Raw genomic sequence first — 23,100 nt, 5'->3', positions numbered from 1 at the left:
GTTGGATTCCTCATATGAGATCCCGCAGCGGAATCCGACCCTATGCCTGGCCAATGACCTCCGTGTACCTGTCCAGATTTCTTCTTATCTATATGCGGATGTGCCGGCCAGCGCACATGCGTAATACAGACAATGATGCGCCGTTGCTTGGCGATTCCGCGATCCATCTGCAACACTTAATTCTCTATTAGATATCTATTTCTGGAATCTTTCCATTTAACTGTGGGAGTGATTCAAGTAATAGCACAGGGGAGCCCTATGCAGCCTGGGCACTGCTTATGGCAGCCTGTGTTATCCAAGTGGAGGGTTACAATGTACTGATGGGCAGTGCCACAGTCTGCTTACTCCATTCACAGAACAGAAGACACCATGAAGAACAGCTCTGCTTTTTATCTATATATATAAAATTGAATGTATGTCTGTATGCGTGCGTGCGTGCGTGTCTGTCTGTTTGTCCTTTATGCGCTACTACACCATTCATCCGATCGCCATGAAACTTTGGGAAGTTGTTGAGTACACTCCTGGGAAGATTATAGGCATAGTACAACTATCCTACGATAAATGGCGCGCGCGCGAGCGTCGTCGAAAGTTACGCCCCCCCCCCACGTAGATCGAATAAGTAAGCCACCTGCTATTGTGATGTCATCACTGATGTCATCAACATCGGACGCCCTTGAACATGCCCCAACATGTTCTATAAAGCTGCATTGTAATGTCATTAAGGCTCTATTATGACACGTACAGCTTGGAACCACTAGAGCACGCCAGCCAATTACCATTGGAGTTGGAAGTGGGTAAACAAGTACTAGGATGTCTTCCTAAGAAGCCACAGCAGCCGGATAAATTGTATGTTCCACCCAACGGCTATTTTATTCAGCCCGCAAGGGGGAAGCAGCGGCCTACAAAATCTCATTCAGGTAGGTAGGTTCAGTTCTTGGAGGTTGGGGAATGCTTATGGGCAAGGCCTTATGTCTCATCCCAACTCGATTATTCAATTCTAAGCGCAAAAGAATTAGCGTCCAAATTTTATGTACGGAATTTAATTCTCTCACTTCCCAATGTCATAGAAACTTGAAATACGGCATGAGCATTGATTATGTCATAAATGGGAAAAGCTAATGGGTTCCAACTTGATTATTCAATTCAAAGCGCCAAAGAATTAGCGTTCAAATTTTACGTACGGAATCTAATTCTCTCATTTCCTGATGTCATAGATAGATAGACTGTATGCAATAACCCTGATAGATAGATAGATAGATAGATAATAGATAGATAGATAGATAGATAGATAGATAGATAGATAGATAGATAGATAGATAGATAGATAGATAGACTGTATGCAATGACACGTACAGCTTGAAACCATAAATACTAGAGCACGCCAGCCATTTACAGTCAGTCTCCATTGGAGTTGGAAGTGGGCAAACATGTACTAGGCTATCTTCCCAAGAAGCTACAGCAGCCGGATAAATTGGATGTTCCACACAACGGCTATTTTATTCTGCCTGCAAGGGGGAAACATGTACTAGGCTACCTTCCCAAGAAGCCACAGCAGCCGGATAAATTGGATGTTCCACACAACGGCTATTTTATTCAGCCTGCAAGGGGGAAGCAGCGGCCTACAAAATCTCAGTGGTCGCTGCTGCCGTCATCTAGATATATAAAAACAAATGTATGTATGTATGTCTGTCTTCGCAGCAACGCGCGACGGGTACGCTAGTCTAATATACAGTAGAAAGTATACCCCGCCTATATGTGCCCTACCGCCCCCAGGCCCCGGCTTCGGGCTACCACCTGCCCTACGGCCCCCAGGCCCCGGCTTCGGGCTACCACCTGCCCTACCGCCCCCAGGCCCCGGCTTCGGGCTACCACCTGCCCTACCGCCCCCAGGCCCCGGCATCGGGCTACCACCTGCCCTACCGCCCCCAGGCCCCGGATTCGGGCTACCGCTTGCCCTACCGCCCCCAGGCCCCGGCTTCGGGCTACCACCTGCCCTACCGCCCCCAGGCCCCGGCTTCGGGCTACCACCTGCCCTACCGCCCCCAGGCCCCGGCTTCGGGCTACCACCTGCCCTACCGCCCCCAGGCCCAGGCCCCGGGCTACCACCTGCCCTACCGCCCCCAGGCCCCGGCTTCGGGCTACCACATGCCCTACCGCCCCCAGGCCCCAGCTTCAGGCTACCACCTGCCCTACCGCCCCCAGGCCCCGGCTTCGGGATACCACCTGCCCTACCGCCCCCAGGCCCCGCCTTCGGGCTACCACCTGCCCTACCGCCCCCAGGCCCCGCCTTCGGGCTACCACCTGCCCTACCGCCCCCAGGCCCCGGCTTCGGGCTACCACCTGCCCTACCGCCCCCAGGCCCCGGCTTCGGGCTACCACCTGCCCTACCGCCCCCAGGCCCCGGCTTCGGGCTACCACCTGCCCTACCGCCCCCAGGCCCCGGCTTCGGGCTACCACCTGCCCTACCGCCCCCAGGCCCCGGCTTCGGGCTACCACCTGCCCTACCGCCCCCCAGGCCCCGGCTTCGGGCTACCACCTGCCCTACCGCCCCCAGGTCCCGGCTTCGGGCTACCACCTGCCCTACCGCCCCCCAGGCCCCGGCGCCCCCCAGGCCCCGGCTTCGGGCTACCACCTGCCCTACCGCCCCCCAGGCCCCGGCTTCGGGCTACCACCTGCCCTACCGCCCCCAGGCCCCGGCTTCGGGCTACCACCTGCCCTACCGCCCCCCAGGCCCCGGCTTCGGGCTACCACCTGCCCTACCGCCCCCAGGCCCCGGCTTCGGGCTACCACCTGCCCTACCGCCCCCAGGCCCCGGCTTCGGGCTACCACCTGCCCTACCGCCCCCAGGCCCCGGCTTCGGGCTACCACCTGCCCTACCGCCCCCAGGCCCCGGCTTCGGGCTACCACCTGCCCTACCGCCCCCAGGCCCCGGCTTCGGGCTACCACCTGCCCTACCGCCCCCAGGCCCCGGCTTCGGGCTACCACCTGCCCTACCGCCCCCAGGCCCCGGCTTCGGGCTACCACCTGCCCTACCGCCCCCAGGCCCCGGCTTCGGGCTACCACCTGCCCTACCGCCCCCAGGCCCTGGCTTCGGGCTACCACCTGCCCTACCGCCTCCAGGCCCCGGCTTCGGGCTACCACCTGCCCTACCGCCCCCAGGCTTCAGGCTACCAGCTGCCCTACCGCCCCCAGGCCCCAGGCTTCAGGCTACCACCTGCCCTACCGCCCCCAGGCTTCAGGCTACCACCTGCCCTACCGCCCCCAGGCCCCAGGCTTCAGGCTACCACCTGCCCTACCGCCCCCAGGCTTCAGGCTACCACCTGTCCTACCGCCCCCAGGCTTCAGGCTACCACCTGCCCTACCGCCCCGAGGCTTCAGGCTACCACCTGCCCTACCGCCCCCAGGCTTCAGGCTACCACCTGCCCTACCGCCCCCAGGCTTCAGGCTACCACCTGCCCTACCGCCCCCAGGCCCCAGGCTTCAGGCTACCACCTGCCCTACCGCCCCCAGGCCCCAGGCTTCAGGCTACCACCTGCCCTACCGCCCCCAGGCCCCAGGCTTCAGGCTACCACCTGCCCTACCGCCCCCAGGCCCCAGGCTTCAGGCTACCACCTGCCCTACCGCCCCCAGGCCCCGGCTTCAGGCTACCACCTGAAGAGCAATAAGCAACATTGTAATTAAATATTACCGGCCCTTTAATAAAAGGCACATTGATCACAGTGACTCTCAGGTTAGGACCGGTAGAGACCACAGACCTTCTGACAAGTCCATTGATGTCCTGAGATGAGAGTCGCCGGACCCAAAGATCCAGAGGAAGGCGAAAAAACTCCCCGGAGAATTCTACCTCAGGGGGGCAAAAAATTCCTTCCTGACCCCAGATGTGGCGATCGGCTATCACCCTGGATCCAATCTGTCCTGCTGCATATTGCTGTATAGATGGAATTAAAGGCTCAGGAGAGCTAATGCTGTGCAGAAATAGAAAAACACAGCCTCTAATCTAATATACAGTAGAAAGTATACCCCGCCTATATGTGCCCTACCACCCCCAGGCCCCGGCTTCGGGCTACCACCTGCCCTACCGCCCCCAGGCCCCGGCTTCGGGCTACCACCTGCCCTACCGCCCCCAGGCCCCGACTTCGGGCTACCACCTGCCCTACCGCCCCCAGGCCCTGGCTTCGGGCTACCACCTGCCCTACCGCCCCCAGGCCCCGGCTTCGGGCTACCACCTGCCCTACCGCCCCCAGGCCACGGCTTCGGGCTACCACCTGCCCTACCGCCCCCAGGCCCCGGCTTCGGGCTACCACCTGCCCTACCGCCCCCAGGCCCCTGCTTTGGGCTACCACCTGCCCTACCGCCCCCATGCCCCTGCTTCGGGCTACCACCTGCCCTACCGCCCCCAGGCCCCGGCTTCGGGCTACCACCTGCCCTACCGCCCCCAGGCCCCGGCTTCGGGCTACCACCTGCCCTACCGCCCCCAGGCCCCGGCTTCGGGCTACCACCTGCCCTACCGCCCCCAGGCCCCGGCTTCGGGCTACCACCTGCCCTACCGCCCCCAGGCCCCTGCTTCGGGCTACCACCTGCCCCACCGCCCCCAGGCCCCGGCTTCGGGCTACCACCTGCCCTATCACCCCCAGGCCCCGGCTTCGGGCTACCACCTGCCCTACCGCCCCCAGGCTTCAGGCTACCAGCTGCCCTACCGCCCCCAGGCCCCAGGCTTCAGGCTACCACCTGCCCTACCGCCCCCAGGCTTCAGGCTACCACCTGCCCTACTGCCCCCAGGCCCCAGGCTTCAGGCTACCACCTGCCCTACCGCCCCCAGGCTTCAGGCTACCACCTGCCCTACCGCCCCCAGGCCCCAGGCTTCAGGCTACCACCTGCCCTACCGCCCCCAGGCTTCAGGCTACCACCTGCCCTACCGCCCCCAGGCTTCAGGCTACCACCTGCCCTACCGCCCCCAGGCTTCAGGCTACCACCTGCCCTACCGCCCCCAGGCTTCAGGCTACCACCTGCCCTACCGCCCCCAGGCCCCAGGCTTCAGGCTACCACCTGCCCTACCGCCCCCAGGCCCCGGCTTCAGGCTACCACCTGAAGAGCACTAAGCAACATTGTAATTAAATATTACCGGCCCTTTAATAAAAGGCACATTGATCACAGTGACTCTCAGGTTAGGACCGGTAGAGACCACAGACCTTCTGACAAGTCCATTGATGTCCTGAGATGAGAGTCGCCGGACCTAAAGATCCAGAGGAAGGCGAAAAAACTCCCCGGAGAATTCTACCTCAGGGGGGCAAAAAATTCCTTCCTGACCCCAGATGTGGCGATCGGCTATCACCCTGGATCCAATCTGTCCTGCTGCATATTGCTGTATAGATGGAATTAAAGGCTCAGGAGAGCTAATGCTGTGCAGAAATAGAAAAACACAGCCTCTAATCTAATATACAGTAGAAAGTATACCCCGCCTATATGTGCCCTACCGCCCCCAGGCCCCGGCTTCGGGCTACCACCTGCCCTACCGCCCCCAGGCCCCGGCTTCGGGCTACCACCTGCCCTACCGCCCCCAGGCCCCGGCTTCGGGCTACCACCTGCCCTACCGCCCCCAGGCCCCGGCTTCGGGCTACCACCTGCCCTACCGCCCCCAGGCCCCAGGCTTCAGGCTACCACCTGCCCTACCGCCCCCAGGCCCCAGGCTTCAGGCTACCACCTGCCCTACCGCCCCCAGGCCCCAGGCTTCAGGCTACCACCTGCCATACCGCCCCCAGGCCCCGGCTTCAGGCTACCACCTGAAGAGCAATAAGCAACATTGTAATTAAATATTACCGGCCCTTTAATAAAAGGCACATTGATCACAGTGACTCTCAGGTTAGGACCGGTAGAGACCACAGACCTTCTGACAAGTCCATTGATGTCCTGAGATGAGAGTCGCCGGACCCAAAGATCCAGAGGAAGGCGAAAAAACTCCCCGGAGAATTCTACCTCAGGGGGGCAAAAAATTCCTTCCTGACCCCAGATGTGGCGATCGGCTATCACCCTGGATCCAATCTGTCCTGCTGCATATTGCTGTATAGATGGAATTAAAGGCTCAGGAGAGCTAATGCTGTGCAGAAATAGAAAAACACAGCCTCTAATCTAATATACAGTAGAAAGTATACCCCGCCTATATGTGCCCTACCGCCCCCAGGCCCCGGCTTCGGGCTACCACCTGCCCTACCGCCCCCAGGCCCCGGCTTCGGGCTACCACCTGCCCTACCGCCCCCAGGCCCCGGCTTCGGGCTACCACCTGCCCTACCGCCCCCAGGCCCCGGCTTCAGGCTACCACCTGTCCTACCGCCCCCAGGCCCCGGCTTCGGGCTACCACCTGCCCTACCGCCCCCCAGGCCCCGGCTTCGGGCTACCACCTGCCCTACCGCCCCCAGGCCCCGGCTTCGGGCTACCACCTGCCCTACCGCCCCCAGGCCCCGGCTTCGGGCTACCACCTGCCCTACCGCCCCCAGGCCCCGGCTTCCGGCTACCACCTGCCCTACCGCCCCCAGGCCCCGGCTTCAGGCTACCACCTGCCCTACCGCCCCCAGGCCCCGGCTTCGGGCTACCACCTGCCCTACCGCCCCCAGGCCCCGGCTTCAGGCTACCACCTGCCCTACCGCCCCCAGGCCCCGGCTTCGGGCTACCACCTGCCCTACCGCCCCCAGGCCCCGGCTTCAGGCTACCACCTGCCCTACCGCCCCCAGGCCCCGGCTTCGGGCTACCACCTGCCCTACCGCCCCCAGGCCCCAGGCTTCGGGCTACCACCTGCCCTACCGCCCCCAGGCCCCGGCTTCGGGCTACCACCTGCCCTACCGCCCCCAGGCCCCGGCTTCGGGCTACCACCTGCCCTACCGCCCCCAGGCCCCGGCTTCGGGCTACCACCTGCCCTACCGCCCCCAGGCCCCGGCTTCGGGCTACCACCTGCCCTACCGCCCCCAGGCCCCGGCTTCAGGCTACCACCTGAAGAGCAATAAGCAACATTGTAATTAAATATTACCGGCCCTTTAATAAAAGGCACATTGATCACAGTGACTCTCAGGTTAGGACCGGTAGAGACCACAGACCTTCTGACAAGTCCATTGATGTCCTGAGATGAGAGTCGCCGGACCTAAAGATCCAGAGGAAGGCGAAAAAACTCCCCGGAGAATTCTACCTCAGGGGGGCAAAAAATTCCTTCCTGACCCCAGATGTGGCGATCGGCTATCACCCTGGATCCAATCTGTCCTGCTGCATATTGCTGTATAGATGGAATTAAAGGCTCAGGAGAGCTAATGCTGTGCAGAAATAGAAAAACACAGCCTCTAATCTAATATACAGTAGAAAGTATACCCCGCCTATATGTGCCCTACCGCCCCCAGGCCCCGGCTTCGGGCTACCACCTGCCCTACCGCCCCCAGGCCCCGGCTTCGGGCTACCACCTGCCCTACCGCCCCCAGGCTTCAGGCTACCAGCTGCCCTACCGCCCCCAGGCCCCAGGCTTCAGGCTACCACCTGCCCTACCGCCCCCAGGCTTCAGGCTACCACCTGCCCTACTGCCCCTAGGCCCCAGGCTTCAGGCTACCACCTGCCCTACCGCCCCCAGGCTTCAGGCTACCACCTGCCCTACCGCCCCCAGGCCCCAGGCTTCAGGCTACCACCTGCCCTACCACCCCCAGGCTTCAGGCTACCACCTGCCCTACCGCCCCCAGGCTTCAGGCTACCACCTGCCCTACCGCCCCCAGGCTTCAGGCTACCACCTGCCCTACCGCCCCCAGGCTTCAGGCTACCACCTGCCCTACCGCCCCCAGGCTTCAGGCTACCACCTGCCCTACCGCCCCCAGGCCCCAGGCTTCAGGCTACCACCTGCCCTACCGCCCCCAGGCCCCAGGCTTCAGGCTACCACCTGCCCTACCGCCCCCAGGCCCCAGGCTTCAGGCTACCACCTGCCCTACCGCCCCCAGGCCCCGGCTTCAGGCTACCACCTGAAGAGCAATAAGCAACATTGTAATTAAATATTACCGGCCCTTTAATAAAAGGCACATTGATCACAGTGACTCTCAGGTTAGGACCGGTAGAGACCACAGACCTTCTGACAAGTCCATTGATGTGCTGAGATGAGAGTCGCCGGACCCAAAGATCCAGAGGAAGGCGAAAAAACTCCCCGGAGAATTCTACCTCAGGGGGGCAAAAAATTCCTTCCTGACCCCAGATGTGGCGATCGGCTATCACCCTGGATCCAATCTGTCCTGCTGCATATTGCTGTATAGATGGAATTAAAGGCTCAGGAGAGCTAATGCTGTGCAGAAATAGAAAAACACAGCCTCTAATCTAATATACAGTAGAAAGTATACCCCGCCTATATGTGCCCTACCGCCCCCAGGCCCCGGCTTCGGGCTACCACCTGCCCTACCGCCCCCAGGCCCCGGCTTCGGGCTACCACCTGCCCTACCGCCCCCAGGCCCCGGCTTCGGGCTACCACCTGCCCTACCGCCCCCAGGCCCCGGCTTCAGGCTACCACCTGTCCTACCGCCCCCAGGCCCCGGCTTCGGGCTACCACCTGCCCTACCGCCCCCCAGGCCCCGGCTTCGGGCTACCACCTGCCCTACCGCCCCCAGGCCCCGGCTTCGGGCTACCACCTGCCCTACCGCCCCCAGGCCCCGGCTTCGGGCTACCACCTGCCCTACCGCCCCCAGGCCCCGGCTTCCGGCTACCACCTGCCCTACCGCCCCCAGGCCCCGGCTTCAGGCTACCACCTGCCCTACCGCCCCCAGGCCCCGGCTTCAGGCTACCACCTGCCCTACCGCCCCCAGGCCCCGGCTTCGGGCTACCACCTGCCCTACCGCCCCCAGGCCCCGGCTTCAGGCTACCACCTGCCCTACCGCCCCCAGGCCCCGGCTTCGGGCTACCACCTGCCCTACTCGGGCTACCACCTGCCCTACCGCCCCCAGGCCCCGGCTTCGGGCTACCACCTGCCCTACCGCCCCCAGGCCCCAGGCTTCGGGCTACCACCTGCCCTACCGCCCCCAGGCCCCGGCTTCGGGCTACCACCTGCCCTACCGCCCCCAGGCCCCGGCTTCGGGCTACCACCTGCCCTACCGCCCCCAGGCCCCAGGCTTTGGGCTACCACCTGCCCTACCGCCCCCAGGCCCCGGCTTCGGGCTACCACCTGCCCTACCGCCCCCAGGCCCCGGCTTCGGGCTACCACCTGCCCTACCGCCCCCAGGCCCCGGCTTCGGGCTACCACCTGCCCTACCGCCCCCAGGCCCCGGCTTCGGGCTACCACCTGCCCTACCGCCCCCAGGCCCCGGCTTCGGGCTACCACCTGCCCTACCGCCCCCAGGCCCCGGCTTCGGGCTACCACCTGCCCTACCGCCCCCAGGCCCCGGCTTCGGGCTACCACCTGCCCTACCGCCCCCAGGCCCCGGCTTCGGGCTACCACCTGCCCTACCGCCCCCAGGCCCCGGCTTCGGGCTACCACCTGCCCTACCGCCCCCAGGCCCCGGCTTCGGGCTACCACCTGCCCTACCGCCCCCAGGCCCCGGCTTCGGGCTACCACCTGCCCTACCGCCCCCAGGCCCCGGCTTCGGGCTACCACCTGCCCTACCGCCCCCAGGCCCCGGCTTCGGGCTACCACCTGCCCTACCGCCCCCAGGCCCCGGCTTCGGGCTACCACCTGCCCTACCGCCCCCAGGCCCCAGGCTTCAGGCTACCACCTGCCCTACCGCCCCCAGGCTTCAGGCTACCACCTGCCCTACTGCCCCCAGGCCCCAGGCTTCAGGCTACCACCTGCCCTACCGCCTCCAGGCTTCAGGCTACCACCTGCCCTACCGCCCCCAGGCCCCAGGCTTCAGGCTACCACCTGCCCTACCGCCCCCAGGCTTCAGGCTACCACCTGCCCTACCGCCCCCAGGCTTCAGGCTACCACCTGCCCTACCGCCCCCAGGCTTCAGGCTACCACCTGCCCTACCGCCCCCAGGCTTCAGGCTACCACCTGCCCTACCGCCCCCAGGCTTCAGGCTACCACCTGCCCTACCGCCCCCAGGCCCCAGGCTTCAGGCTACCACCTGCCCTACCGCCCCCAGGCTTCAGGCTACCACCTGCCCTACCGCCCCCAGGCTTCAGGCTACCACCTGCCCTACCGCCCCCAGGCTTCAGGCTACCACCTGCCCTACCGCCCCCAGGCTTCAGGCTACCACCTGCCCTACCGCCCCCAGGCTTCAGGCTACCACCTGCCCTACCGCCCCCAGGCCCCAGGCTTCAGGCTACCACCTGCCCTACCACCCCCAGGCCCCAGGCTTCAGGCTACCACCTGCCCTACCGCCCCCAGGCCCCGGCTTCAGGCTACCACCTGAAGAGCAATAAGCAACATTGTAATTAAATATTACCGGCCCTTTAATAAAAGGCACATTGATCACAGTGACTCTCAGGTTAGGACCGGTAGAGACCACAGACCTTCTGACAAGTCCATTGATGTCCTGAGATGAGAGTCGCCGGACCCAAAGATCCAGAGGAAGGCGAAAAAACTCCCCGGAGAATTCTACCTCAGGGGGGCAAAAAATTCCTTCCTGACCCCAGATGTGGCGATCGGCTATCACCCTGGATCCAATCTGTCCTGCTGCATATTGCTGTATAGATGGAATTAAAGGCTCAGGAGAGCTAATGCTGTGCAGAAATAGAAAAACACAGCCTCTAATCTAATATACAGTAGAAAGTATACCCCGCCTATATGTGCCCTACCGCCCCCAGGCCCCGGCTTCGGGCTACCACCTGCCCTACCGCCCCCAGGCCCCGGCTTCGGGCTACCACCTGCCCTACCGCCCCCAGGCCCCGGCTTCGGGCTACCACCTGCCCTACCGCCCCCAGGCCCCGGCTTCGGGCTACCACCTGCCCTACCACCCCCAGGCCCCGGCTTCGGGCTACCACCTGCCCTACCGCCCCCAGGCCCCGGCTTCGGGCTACCACCTGCCCTACCGCCCCCAGGCCCCGGCTTCGGGCTACCACCTGCCCTACCGCCCCCAGGCCCCGGCTTCAGGCTACCACCTGCCCTACCGCCCCCAGACCCCGGCTTCGGGCTACCACCTGCCCTACCGCCCCCAGGCCCCGGCTTCGGGCTACCACCTGCCCTACCGCCCCCAGGCCCCGGCTTCGGGCTACCACCTGCCCTACCGCCCCCAGGCCCCGGCTTCGGGCTACCACCTGCCCTACCGCCCCCAGGCCCCGGCTTCAGGCTACCACCTGCCCTACCGCCCCCAGGCCCCGGCTTCAGGCTACCACCTGCCCTACCGCCCCCAGGCCCCGGCTACACGATGTGTGAACACGGCCTCAGCGCTGAGTGAGGAGCTACTTACCTGCACCCGTTCTCGCCAGGCTGTCCTGCTGAACTGACACAAGATCCTTCTGCTTTAGAATTTAAACATTCTGGCCCATTATGAGGTCATGTACTGTTTATGATGTCATAAGCCCTGTGACATCATTATGAGGTCATGTACTGTTTATGATGTCATAAGCCCTGTGACATCATGCGACTTGTGATGTCATCATATGTTCTGCTGCTGTTTTTTTTTCTTAAGAGTTGGTAACCTAATATGCAGTACATGTCCTGATCCTGAGAGCCTACAATCTAATATACAGTACATATCCTGATGCAGAGAGCTTACAATCTATATATATAAAATTGAATGTATGTCTGTATGCGTGCGTGCGTGCGTGCGTGTCTGTCTGTTTGTCCTTTATGCGCTACTACACCATTCATCCGATCGCCATGAAACTTTGGGAAGTTGTTGAGTACACTCCTGGGAAGATTATAGGCATAGTACAACTATCCTACGATAAATGGCGCGCGCGCGAGCGTCGTCGCAAGTTACGCCCCCCCCACGTAGATCGAATAAGTAAGCCACCTGCTATTGTGATGTCATCACTGATGTCATCAACATCGGACGCCCTTGAACATGCCCCAACATGTTCTATAAAGCTGCATTGTGATGTCATTAAGGCTCTATTATGACACGTACAGCTTGGAACCACTAGAGCACGCCAGCCAATTACCATTGGAGTTGGAAGTGGGTAAACAAGTACTAGGATGTCTTCCTAAGAAGCCACAGCAGCCGGATAAATTGTATGTTCCACCCAACGGCTATTTTATTCAGCCCGCAAGGGGGAAGCAGCGGCCTACAAAATCTCATTCAGGTAGGTAGGTTCAGTTCTTGGAGGTTGGGGAATGCTTATGGGCAAGGCCTTATGTCTCATCCCAACTCGATTATTCAATTCTAAGCGCAAAAGAATTAGCGTCCAAATTTTATGTACGGAATTTAATTCTCTCACTTCCCAATGTCATAGAAACTTGAAATTTGGCATGAGCATTGATTATGTCATAAATGGGAAAAGCTAATGGGTCCCAACTTGATTATTCAATTCAAAGCGCCAAAGAATTAGCGTTCAAATTTTACGTACGGAATCTAATTCTCTCATTTCCTGATGTCATAGATAGATAGATAGACTGTATGCAATAACCCTGATAGATAGATAGATAGATAGATAGATAGATAGATAGATAGATAGATAGATAGATAGATAGATAGATAGATAGATAGATAGACTGTATGCAATGACACGTACAGCTTGGAACCATAAATACTAGAGCACGCCAGCCATTTACAGTCAGTCTCCATTGGAGTTGGAAGTGGGCAAACATGTACTAGGCTATCTTCCCAAGAAGCCACAGCAGCCGGATAAATTGGATGTTCCACACAACGGCTATTTTATTCAGCCTGCAAGGGGGAAGCAGCGGCCTACAAAACCTCAGTGGTCGCTGCTGCCGTCATCTAGATATATAAAAACGAATGTATGTATGTATGTCTGTCTTCGCAGCAACGCGCGACGGGTACGCTAGTAGTTTATATGCTCTTGGATAAATATTTGGAATTGTTTGGCTTAGAAAGAAAAGCCATTGTTTATTAAAGAGGAAGAGTGTTGCAATACAGGGCTATATTTACAATGGGTACTTGTCAAAGTAACGTGTTCCCCAAGCAGTAATTGCCCAGGGCTCCTGTGTTTTAGGAGGCAAACAAAAACAGGACCCCTACTAGGAACATACTGAACAATAGAGAGAACTGTGTAGCTGTTATGTAGCAACATTGTGTGTCCTGCTCTCTACTCATCCATATAATCAGTCCACGGGAAGAGAAGGAAGCTGAACACAATCGGTTTCCTCTTGCAGTCGGGCATTCCTGAGGCCTGAAAAAGTGAGTAACCAATAAGAATTGTACTATTATCCCCACTGCTATCCCTAGATCACCAGGGGTTTAATTATTAAATCCTTCACTGCCCTAGACCACCAGGGATTCAATCACTAACCCCCTTCACTGCCCTAAACGCTGGTCATTTAACTATTACACCTTAACTGTCTTAGATGATCAGGAACTATTAACCCCTTAACCAATGTAAAGCCTTACACTTTTCTAGATTATGAGATATGCACATGTATATGTAAAGTTGCAAGAACAAGTAAGTTAAGCTTTTGTAATTATCTGGATTTCTGAATTGATCAGTAACCAAATGTGATTTGATTGTTATCTAAGTCACAATTATGGACACACAGAATTTAATTAAACTAATATGCACAAACAGTTATATCATTCATGTCTTTTATTGAGCACAATGAGTGAACAATCATAGAACAGGAAGAAAAAAGTAAGTGAACCCCTGACTTTAATAACCTGTAGATTCCCATTTACCAGCAATCACATCCATCCAACATTTCCCGTAGCTACAGATAAGATTTGTTCAACGTATAAATGTGTTCCAGTTCATAAATATTTCTAGGATGCCTTGCATATGCAGCTTTCTTTAGGTTATGTCACAGCCTCTTGATAGTGTTAAGGTCAAGACTCTCACTTGGCCATTACAAAACTGAAATCTACTTTTTCAATGATTCTTTAGTAGATTTACATGTGTGCTTTGCAGTATTGGACTGGGGTGTCTAGGGCCCACCAGTAAAATTCATTGTAGGGACCCACTGAACAGATATATGCAAATATTACCTTCTGATATACTGTACGCTCCCCGAACTGTTACATGTATGTAGTACAGTGGTTGTACTGTACCGTGCAACATACATGGGACAGTTGGGGTCAACTACTAGCTCAGGGCTACTGTCTTGTTGCATTTTCCAACATCTCTTCATCTTAAAGGGTTTTTCCAGGGAAAACACTATTGATGACCTATCATCAGGATACGTCATCAATAGTTGATCGGCCGGGGTCCATTGCTCGGGACCCCAACTGATCAGCAGAGTGTCAGCGCTGCCATAACACAGAAGTTGGAGCGTGCCTCCAGTTACAAGCGCTGGCCACTAAATGGAGGTCGGTGCAGAGGCTTCCGCTCTGACCTCTGTGTATTTGGAGCAGAAGTCTCCTCGCGCACCACCCATATAGTGTCCCGCGCTCGTAACTACAGGCATGGCTCTCATTGATTTACAAGCACTGGCCACTAAACGGTGGTCGACATAGAGGCTTCCGCTCCGACCTCTGTGTTATTGTGGCGCTGACAGTATGCGCCCGCTCAGCTGATCGGTCAGGGTCTCGAGCGACAGACCCTGGCCGATCAACTATTGATGACCTATCCTGATCATAGGTCAGAGGCGTAACTTGAAGCTTCTGGGCCCCGATGCAGAATCTGTAACAAGGCCCCCAACTATAATGCTTTTTTCATAGTACTGGGCTCCCAATATGGAGAAGAGAGGCCTTAGGGCCCCCTAAGGCTCCTGGGCCCGGGTGCAACCGCATCCCCTGCATCACCTATAGTTATGTCATCAATAGTATTTCCACTGAAAACCCTTTTAAGATCATGAATTGCTGCCCTTACATTCTCCTGTAAAATGATTTGATACACCTCAGAATTCATCCTTCCCTTAATGACTGTAAGGCCCTGAGCCAGCAAAGCATCCCCAAACCATGATTCTCTCTACTTCACACCACCATGCTTCACAGTAGAGATATGGCTTAGGTGTTGGTGTGCAGCGGCTTTTTTTCTCTTCAAACATAGTGTTGTGCATTTGTGATAAAAAGTTCCACTTTTGTCTCATCTGTTTATAGAATATTTTCGTAGAAGCATTGTGGAATATCGCGGTGGTCTAGAGCAGAGGTCCCCAACTCCAGTCCTCAGGGACCACCAACAGGTCATGTTTTCAGGATATCCTATAGAAAGAACACCTGTGGCAATGTCTGAGGCACTGACAATAATTACATCAGCTGTGCAATACTGAGGAAATCCTAAAAACATGACCTGTTGGCAGTCCCTGAGGACTGGAGTTGGGGAACACTGGTCTAGAGCATACCTGAGACTAGCTGCAATGTTTTTTTTGGATAAGAGCAGCTTTCCTTGTGGTGTCCTTCCATGAACACTATTCTTATTGTTTTTCTAGTAGTGGACACATGAACAGGATTTTTTGCCCATTATGTTTTTGACTCACTCCTAGTAAGATTAGCAACGGTCCTGCATTTTCTCCATTTGTAGAAAAATTGTCTAACCATGGATTGATCTACACCCAGGTCTTTAACAATGCATATGCAGTCTTCTCCAACTTCATGTGTCTCTATACCACATCTTCTGAGGTCTTATGAAACTTGTCTACATTGACGCATGGTTCACACTAATCAATCTTTCTTGAGAAAAAAACTGATTTGTCAATAACCAGGCTTTCTGTACCTTTATTTAATAGGCAAAACATGTATGGAACCCATACTAAAATGGAATCTACATGGTATTAAATGCAAATGCTTCCTGCATTGTGAATGTTTACTCAATGTGCTTAATAAAAAACATGAATGGTACAACTGTTTATATGTCATTAGGTTAGATAGTGTTTGTCTACACTTGTGATTCAGATCACATTTTATTACTATTTAATCCAGATAAATACTAAGGCCGGCTGTCCACGGGCGATGCGGTATCCAGCGGCGAAGCTCCGCCACGGGAGCAGTCACCCGGGAGCAGGAGCCACTGGCAAATCTCCACCGGTCAGCCCTATCTAATAGATAGGCTGACCGCGGAGAATCGGGGCAATTTGCAGCATGCTGCGAATTGCCCCCTGCAAGCGGAGAATTGCAATGATTCTCCGCTCATGGACAGGTGCCCGCGCTTTCTATAGTATAGCCTAAGGATTCACTTATTTTCTCTTGCAACTGAATTCATTTCCCTTGAAACTAATCAATCTCTCTCTCTCTATATATATTTTTTAACGATTATTTGTATTGCTTTTGAAATAAACACTTGTGTAAAAAGATGTGGCCTGCATTATTTTTGTTTCTCTGTGTCCTATTTTCTCTAAAGTGAGCCCTTTCTACAACTTTTTTAAAAACTCTTTCTAATAGAGGGATGAAGTGGCTAGTAAGACCAAGTAGCAACTAACAAGTGTACACTAAATCTCTTGGAACATTGCTGGTTTACAGATATGATACATGTAAATGTACGGTTTAATAGTTTTAGATCTTACCTGTGACGAGAGACTCCGCAGTAGCCACATGCATTAGGGTGTTGTGACTGACTGGCCATTTGTCTGCTGATAGCACCAACTTTTCTAAACCTCCTAGTTCCTTCAAGTCTTCAAGAATCTTTACTCCAGAAACACAGATTTCCGAGCTAAAGTTTCTATATCCCAGTGAATCACCAACCGCAGCCAAGATCATAGCAGCAGTAAATTTCTCCATGATAAGACTTTGCAGGTCGTTCTTTCCTTTTGTCTGGCAAGGACCAGATCTAACTTTAGTGTCAGTCTATGCCTGGCAGAGCTCCTGTCACTGGCTATAAAAGGCAGTGCTGCCCTTATCACAACCTGCTACATCCCACTTTACTAGAATTTCTTTAACTGGACATTGTCTATTCACAGCATTCTAGATTTCTGCTACTGTCGAATGAAATAAATGGATTACTATTACTTTCCTTGTTATTACTTGCAAGGATTTCATGATAAGGGTTTTATAGATCTTTAATTCTTACACTATTAAACAAAGCAAGGAGTAAAATTCAGCAACAGATAAGGACCGGGGCATGTACTACTTTTTTCTTATCTATTGATGAATTGCAGTAAAATTTTAGAGCAATTTATTTAAAATTATATACTGTATAGCTGTGTAAGCTTTGTTGGTTGTGTGACAAGGGGGGGTTCACTCGCCTCTGGATCGCCATCTACACGGTTAAGAAGTGGCGCATCTTGCACGCAAATATGCTCCAGCAGTCAGAAGTTTTCTTTTTTAAATCTGGCTCCTCCCAGCCTTTATTCACAGCACAGCAAACAAATCATACACAGTCCAAATAAGCATTAGGGTACACAACCCACAGGTCCTGTCACTAACCCCTCCTGGGGCGTCTTCCTCCGTCAGACAGGGTGACAGACCCAACTGGTCCAATGCAAAGGCCATAAACAACCCACCTGGGTGTGAGGTTAGGGTTGTCGTCCCTGTCAATCTCAGGGCCTTTGCTGGTCCTCACTGGACCCCAGCTTGCAGCCTGTCCTGCACTGCCAAGCTGTAATGTCCCCCTTTGCTTCTGGCAGGAACTGGCTTAAATGCAACCAATTCCTGCTACACCCCATCAGGTGTTAACCCTCTCTTTCCCTTTCTAGGTATCAGACTGCCTATTTAGCACCCTCTGCAGGTCATTCTGATACTGCACCACTACAGTTGTCATAGTGCAAAATATGGAAAACAATGCACTGTGAAAGTTCTGAAACCAAATTACTTAACTTTTCTACTGCTCAAACTAAATGGCTATTTAATCCATTTATACTGTACGAGAGTTTTCTCAAATATACCAGATTCTACTTACCCTCTCATTTGCTGCTGTTTGCACTGTTTCATGTCTGTAAGTTCTGATTTTCAGGTTGTCTTCCCTATTTTTCTGCTGTCCTGCTATTTGCAATCCACTTTCAGGAGGGAATGTAGCAAGCCTAGCATTCTGCCAGTAGTTCACTGTCCTGCACTTTCTTGCCCTGACTTCCCAAACTGCATTGCACAGTCTGAGGTCTAATCAACAGGGGGGCAGCATCTGAATGTCTGCCTCTCCCCTTCCAAGACAATTCAGACATTCTGGCCAAATGGTGAATAAACCCAATACAATGTGTGTACACACAGACACATGCTCAGAAGAAGCAGAGATTGTGTTGATCGTTATCACAGTGGCAGCCTGCAGCCTGAGCGCAGTGGAGGGCCCGTGTAAAGATAGCTGCTTCCCCATTGCCAAGGAAACTTCCCTGTGTCCATGTTACTAAAAAGCTCTGTATGACATGACAGACAGTGGATTGCACAGAAGCTAGAAGGGAGACCTCTAGTGGCAGCCACTTCAAACGTGATTTACAGTGGTAAAGCTACAAATTTTTTTAATGCAAGTGCATTACAGAAATGATGAGACTAACATAAGTTAGTGGATGAGCAGAAGTTGTCTGAAATGTTAGTGACCCTTTAAGCTCTAATTATCCTAACCCCATGGCTGATGTAGACAGTGAAGAGATGAGCAAACTTTTGAAAAGTTCCCATTGGATGGGTCGCCAAATTTTATAAAATAGTTTGCTCAATCTGAACTAGCTTGAACCGACCTTTCATCAACAAGAATGAGTGGTACCACTTCTCCTGTAGCTCAATGGTTAGCACTAGGGATGAGCGAACGTGTCCGTTACGGACACATCCGCACCCGGACACCGGCTTTGCCGAACACTGCAGTGTTCGCGCGTAAGTGTCCGGGTGCCACCGGGGGGCGGGGAGATGCGCGGCGGCGCGGGCGGCAGTAGCGGGGAACAGGGGGGAGCCCTCTCTCTCTCCCTCTCCCCCCCACTCCCCGCCGCACCCCCCCGCGCTGCCACGGCGGCCCCCGAACTTTTTCGCCCGAACACTGAAGTGTTCGCAAAGTTCGGTGTTCGGGCGAAAAAGGGGCGGAGCCGAACGTGTTCGCTCATCTCTAGTTAGCACTGTTACCTTGCAGTGCTGGGGACATAGGGTCAAATCTAACATCATCTTCTAGTATTTCATAATAATCACCTTTATATAACTCCATGCAGATATTGCCCTTAGTCAGACTTGCAGGTAGGACCCCAGCGCTACAAGGCAATAGTGCTAACAACTGAGTCAATGCGATTGTTCTCAGTAAGAGAAACCAAGTAACCTTGTAGATATGATACCTTTCAATGGCTAACAAAAATACATGATGTTATAGCAAGCTTTCGAACTTACGCAGGGTTCTTCCTCAGGCTTAAATGGAATAGATCAGAAAAGGTATACATATACACACATACATATAAAAAAGGCACAAACATGGTATGATTAATTTGAACTTAAAACAATTAAAGAACAGAATGAGTGAAGGAGTAAATAATTAATCCACTGAAAAAGGGATGTGAAAGTTTTATGGTCGCTACATTGGTATTAGGGGGTCACCAGGCCAGTGTGTTATCTCTGCTTCAGATTTCTCATTTTCTCCACAGATGCAAGAAGCCCCCCCAGTCTTGAGAGTATTAAAGATTGTTATAAATTTGTACTCCCAAATTCTTCTGTGACGTTGGGATTTGAAATTGCCCTTTAATATAGTGAATTTCATATGTTCTATGTTGACTAGAAAAATGCTCCGCCACAGGTAATTCTATCTTGCTTCAGCCTTTTCAATAAATGTATGTAATATATAAAAGGTGATTATTATGAAGAAATCCACACAAACACAGTGAGAGCATACGAACTCCATGCTGATGTTACCCGTGGTCAGATTTGAACCTAGAACCCCAGTGCTGTAAAGCAACAGTGCTAATCACTGAGCCACTCTTCCTACTTCCCCAAGGTTTAGTTTTAATGCTCATGCGCCTATTGTAGGTGCTTTTGGTGGTGGACAGGAATCAGACTAGGCATTTTGAGGTCTGTGGCTATGAAAACGATGAAGAGGAAAAGAGTAATATTTGCTCATTGATTAGCACTGTGGCCCTGTAGAGCTTGGGTCCCAGGTTAAAGACTGACCAAGGACAACAACTGTATAGAGTTTGTACGTCCTCTATGTTTTGTTTATTCTTCATAATAATCACCTACATTTATATAGTGCATACATTTAGTGAGGAGGCAGCAGCACCATTGTGGCTCAGTGGTTAGCAATGTTTCCTTGCAGCGCAGGGGTCCTAAGTCCAAATGTGACTAAGGCCTCTTTCACACGAGCGTCATGTTGACGCAGCTTAGGTGCGTCATAAAATCGCATCTAAAAGAACCCATGATTTTCTATGGGTTCTTTCAAATGAGCGATTTTTTGACTTGTCGCAAAAATCAAGCATTAAATGTTTGAAGCCGAGATTTCTTGCCTCAAAAGATAGAACATGTCCTATCTTTTGACAGCGCAGTGTCAGCGACTTCCATAGACTCCTATGGGAGATGGCTGGCAAAGGGAGGGGGAGCAGCAATTTCGCTAATAGCCGATTCATTCACATGATTTAGCGCGGCTATCTGAGTGCTAAAACATCTTCACCGAGTTAAATAAAGGTGATTATTCTGAAGAACATACAAACTCCATGCAGCTGTTGTCCGATTTGAACCCAGGAACACAGCACTGCAAGACAGCAGTCATAACCGCTGAGCCACAGAAGAGGCTCCTCGGACAATCATCCTTGAGGTTCGGGTTTGCCACATAACAAGCTTTTTGCAAAGTTCCACTCAAAACAGTGTTTGACTGGTTTGGCTTGCTCAAAGCTGCACACAGTTGTATTACAGCTCCATACATGAAATCACATTTGGAGCCAAGGACATACCAGATTGAATGATGTGAAATCAGTAAACCCATTGCAAAAGTTTTTTTTTTCCTTTCAGTAAAGGCTTTTCTGATCTCATAGGATGGTATCCGATCCTACCATGATCCTAAATATACAACATAGATATAAGTGCCACATTACTGCCTTATAGAAGCGCTTACTCTCATTTTATAGTACAAAGATTAAAAGGGATCTACCAGCTTTAAACAATTCTCAGGATAGATCATCAGTAGCCAATTGACAGGGGTCCACTGCTAACTGGGACCCCCACTGATCAGCTGTTTGCCAGGGCTGATGCACTAGTGAAGTGAGCGGCCCTGTATACAGTGCAGCGGCCCAAAATGGTACTGCAAGCATAGTTTCCATTTACTGCTGATCAGCTGTTGATGACTTATTCTGCGATTTGATCATTAAGGGATCGTTCACACATTGCAGAAACGCTGAGGTTTTTTAGTGTCACTGCAATGTAACTCTAACCTGTAGATTTGCTGCAGTAATTCTGCAACTAGTGAACCTGCCCCAGGGGTATATTTGCATGTTTTCAGAAATATGCTGCAAGATTTCTGCAGTGGAAATTCTGCATCCAAGAGAGTCAAAATCCACATAATAGGTGCGGATTCTGACTCAAAAATGGCTGTGCATCCACAGCTGATTTCAGAAGATACGGCGCTCCCTTCAGTTCCGAAGTCTTTGTGCTGTCATCGTTCCCTGGCACATGGCAGCTTGTAGTAAGCAAAGCGCCGCTGGTCAGGTGATACCACTTGGTACGGATTTTGACTATTCAGGATGTGGAAATACTGCGGAATTTGCAGCAGTTTTCCACTACAGAAATTCCACAGCATTTCCGCTACATGTAAACTTATTCTAAAAGGGGCTTTCTGGGCATTTGACTTGCCCTCAGGATAGGTCATCAATAGTTGCTCAGCGAGGTACGCTGATCAGGATCCTCAGCAATCAGGTGATCCTCCAGCCCACTGTCAGTGCAGTTGTGTTGGACATCTGCATTAGTGGTCAGAGCCCCAAGTGAAATAGAAAGGCTTTGCTCCTATTAAAATCAATGGGAGCCATGCCCTCCATTACATTTCCAGCGCATCATTGCGGTCAGAGGCGGAGGTGTAGTAGAAGGTAAAGCTCCCATTGATTTCAATGGGAACAAAGCCTTCATATTACACTTCTAACTCTGACCACCGATTTGGACATCTGGCTCCACTGCATTGACAGAGGATCAACTGATTGACGGGGATCCGAAGTGGTGGAAATCTGCCGATCAACTGTTGGCAACCTAACCAGAGGATAACTCACAGTAAATACCCGGAAAACCCTTTAAATTATTCAGAGCTGGAATACCCCTTTAAGCTTTATTTACGAAAGAACACTACCCCCTCCAACTGTATTGGATTAAACAGGGGAAAGATAAATCGAGATCATGTTCTAGCTTTGGCATTTGTGTGGCTTTAAGGTTTTGTTCGCATCATGATTTTACATCCCGTTCACAGGTACTAGACGTCCTTCACTAATAGTAAAAAAAATATAAAATAAAGACCACAAGAGGGCTGTCCTATTACAGTCAGTATGGACCCTGTTCTTCAACCAGACGAAAAAAGTCTGAATTTATGTGCAGTACACTTTCCAATAGGATGCAATAACGTGGTAGCCTAGCCTCCAGGGTACCACATTTTATCGCTAGCCTCTCTACTATGATTTTACACCCACTGCCTTCTGTTATGTTTTGGCAGCGATCCCCACCTAGTTGTTACTGTGCCTTACAGCCTAAAGCTGGCCAAAGATGTTAATTGGCAGTGTAACGTGTCTGCCATTGGGGAAAACAAGGATGGGGAAGGCTGGATGTGTCTGGTATCAGCTTATCCCTTTCTTGCTACTGCATATTGATGGGGAAGATGCCATCAGAGAAATGTAGTAAAACCTTTCCCGAAAAATCCTTTGAAAACATCTTCTGCTGCTGAGGTCCAATGCTCTATATTCTACACCTCACACAGTGCAAAAATACATCCATGTGAATAAAAGTCAGTGGCTACATTTGAATTCCGCTCTGAAAAATAAGCAATTCCATTAACAGGGTTAGGGTCTCTATATATACATTAAATGTACGAACTACCTTTGTTGTATGAACCAGGAAAGCTACATGGGTACAAGTCAAGAAATCCCCCCAATGTAGACCTATGATAATGACTAAAATAATATGGAACAGAGCCTAAAAGACTATTAAAGGCTACTTTAAATCAAGTTAATGGTAAGGATATGACAGGTCTGCACCCACAATCTGAAGTCCTCTGTACTTTAGTAAAGTTAGTAATAAGATCCCAGATGCCGTG

At 53.2% G+C, this 23,100-nt stretch overlaps 1 protein-coding gene across 1 annotated transcript in view; it reads right to left on the bottom strand.

Annotated features, from left to right (window-relative positions):
• The window catches only part of ADPRHL1 (ADP-ribosylhydrolase like 1), a 60,442-nt gene extending 43,736 nt beyond the window's left edge, over positions 1-16,706 (bottom strand). The window contains exon 1 of the mRNA XM_066579675.1: positions 16,493-16,706. Coding sequence (XP_066435772.1) covers positions 16,493-16,706 — 214 coding nt within the window. The remainder of the gene's footprint in view (positions 1-16,492) is intronic.
• Between the last annotated feature and the right edge of the window lie 6,394 nt (positions 16,707-23,100).

This window comes from Eleutherodactylus coqui, chromosome 1 (genome assembly GCF_035609145.1).
Source record: "Eleutherodactylus coqui strain aEleCoq1 chromosome 1, aEleCoq1.hap1, whole genome shotgun sequence".
NCBI classification, from domain to species: Eukaryota; Metazoa; Chordata; class Amphibia; order Anura; family Eleutherodactylidae; genus Eleutherodactylus; species Eleutherodactylus coqui.
This window is presented reverse-complemented; position numbering and strand designations above follow the sequence as displayed.